At 41.6% G+C, this 1719-nt stretch overlaps 1 protein-coding gene across 1 annotated transcript; it reads right to left on the bottom strand.

Moving 5' to 3' along the window:
* Positions 1-338: 338 nt before the first annotated feature.
* Positions 339-1298, bottom strand: LOC113905578 (olfactory receptor 51G2-like). The gene has a single exon (XM_027563089.1). The coding sequence runs from the start codon at positions 1296-1298 to the stop codon at positions 339-341; it is 960 nt and encodes a 319-aa protein (XP_027418890.1).
* Between the last annotated feature and the right edge of the window lie 421 nt (positions 1299-1719).

Genomic DNA, 1719 nt, shown 5'->3' with positions numbered 1-1719 from the left:
CGGTTCACATACTGCTGAAGCCTGGCTTGGAGAATTTTGAGCATTCCTTTACTAGCGTGTGAGATGAGTGCAATTGTGTGGTAGTTTGAGCATTCTTTGGTATTGCCTTTCTCTAGAGGGAATTTAGGAAGTTCGTGTTGTCAGTCTATTATAAATCCAGTAGACACCAACTCTCTCCTTTAGGATTTTTCACAATGTACTGTCAGAGCTATTTCAGCTTTTTTTTTTTTTTTTTTAAGTAATCTTTTATTGGTAACTCTGTGCCAACATAGAGAGCAGACAAATCACTATATATTTACAAACTTAATATTCATGTCATCACTGTGTTGAGGACATGTCTACATCACAGAAGAACTGAGTTTTAGCGGGGAAAGCAGGTTGCGAATTCCTTGGTGGATCTGCTTGGTCTTCACACTATAGATGACTGGGTTGAGCACAGGTGGAACTAGCAGGTAGATATGAGCCATGAAGATGTGGATGAGAGGGGATGAGTGTTTGGCAAAACGATGGACAATAGAGAGACCAATCATAGGCACATAAAGAATAAGTACAGCACAGATGTGGGATGCACATGTGTTGAGGGCCTTAAATCTCCCCTCCTGAGATGAAATTTTTAATACTGAGTGAAGGATGAAAACATAAGACACAAAAATACCCAGAGAGTCCATTCCCCACAGCAAAGTGATCAGAACCATTCCATATATAACGTTAAACTTGGTGTCAGCACAAGCAAGGCGGATCATGTCCTGGTGCAGACAGTAAGAATGAGAAAGTGTGTGAGAATGGCAGAAGGGAAAGAAGGCCAGCCGGGAGAGAAGCGGAATCACAGGAAGGGCACTTCTAAGCAGGGCTGCAATTCCAATTTTAGTGATGAGTGTAGGAGTGAGAATGGTGGCATATCTTAGTGGGTGGCAGATGGCCACATATCGGTCAAGGGCCATGGCCAAGAGCACAGATGATTCAGTGAAAGAGAAAGTGTGAATGAAAAACATTTGGACTACACAAGTGTTGAACTGGATCTCCCTGGATATGGACCACAGCACCCTGAAGAGTGATATCATTGTGGGCAAGGACATGCCCATGTCAGTGAGAGAAAGCATGGCCAAGAAGTAGTACATGGGCTCATGGAGCCTGGGGTCTGTCCGGACAATATGTAGGATAGTGCAGTTGCCCATGATTCCAACAAGGTAGAGGAGACAGAATGGGATGGAAATCCAGTGGTGAAATTCCTCATACCCAGGGATACCTATGAGATAGAAGGTGGAGGACAGGATATTGCTAGAATTTGCAGTTTCCATAGGGCTTACTGTTAAACCACAATCCCGATTCACAATCACACTCCAGAGGGGGAACAAATGATAAGATCAGCACCTGTGTCACAAAAACAAAACAAAACTTCAGTCTGTCCTATAATCACTCCTAGATTTACCCTCACAGTTTTGCTTTGTCATTCTTAATTTCTTTGCTCAGTGTTGTCCGTTAAATAAAACATCCACTTTTATAACCACAGGGATCTTCCCTTCTTCTCAAATGCAAATATATTATCATGTTCTATGAATATGGGTAATCTCCTTCTAAAGACACTACCCAGAACAGTACACACAAAACCCATTCTAGACTACTACTTTAATTTCATACTTTTCTTCAGGAAGATCCTCAACCAGAGTCACTGGTCATACATTAGAACATTTTCTTAAAAAAAAAAAAAAAAAATGACCT

The sequence above is a fragment of the Bos indicus x Bos taurus genome, chromosome 15 (assembly GCF_003369695.1).
Source record: "Bos indicus x Bos taurus breed Angus x Brahman F1 hybrid chromosome 15, Bos_hybrid_MaternalHap_v2.0, whole genome shotgun sequence".
Lineage (NCBI taxonomy): Eukaryota > Metazoa > Chordata > Mammalia > Artiodactyla > Bovidae > Bos > Bos indicus x Bos taurus.
The sequence above is the reverse complement of the archived record's forward strand: the minus strand, read 5'-3'. Positions and strand labels throughout refer to the sequence as shown.

Bases quoted from the DNA above. Each gene is read 5' to 3' on its own strand.
- LOC113905578 (XM_027563089.1), bottom strand. From the start codon at position 1,298: ATGGAAACTGCAAATTCTAGCAATATCCTGTCCTCCACCTTCTATCTC.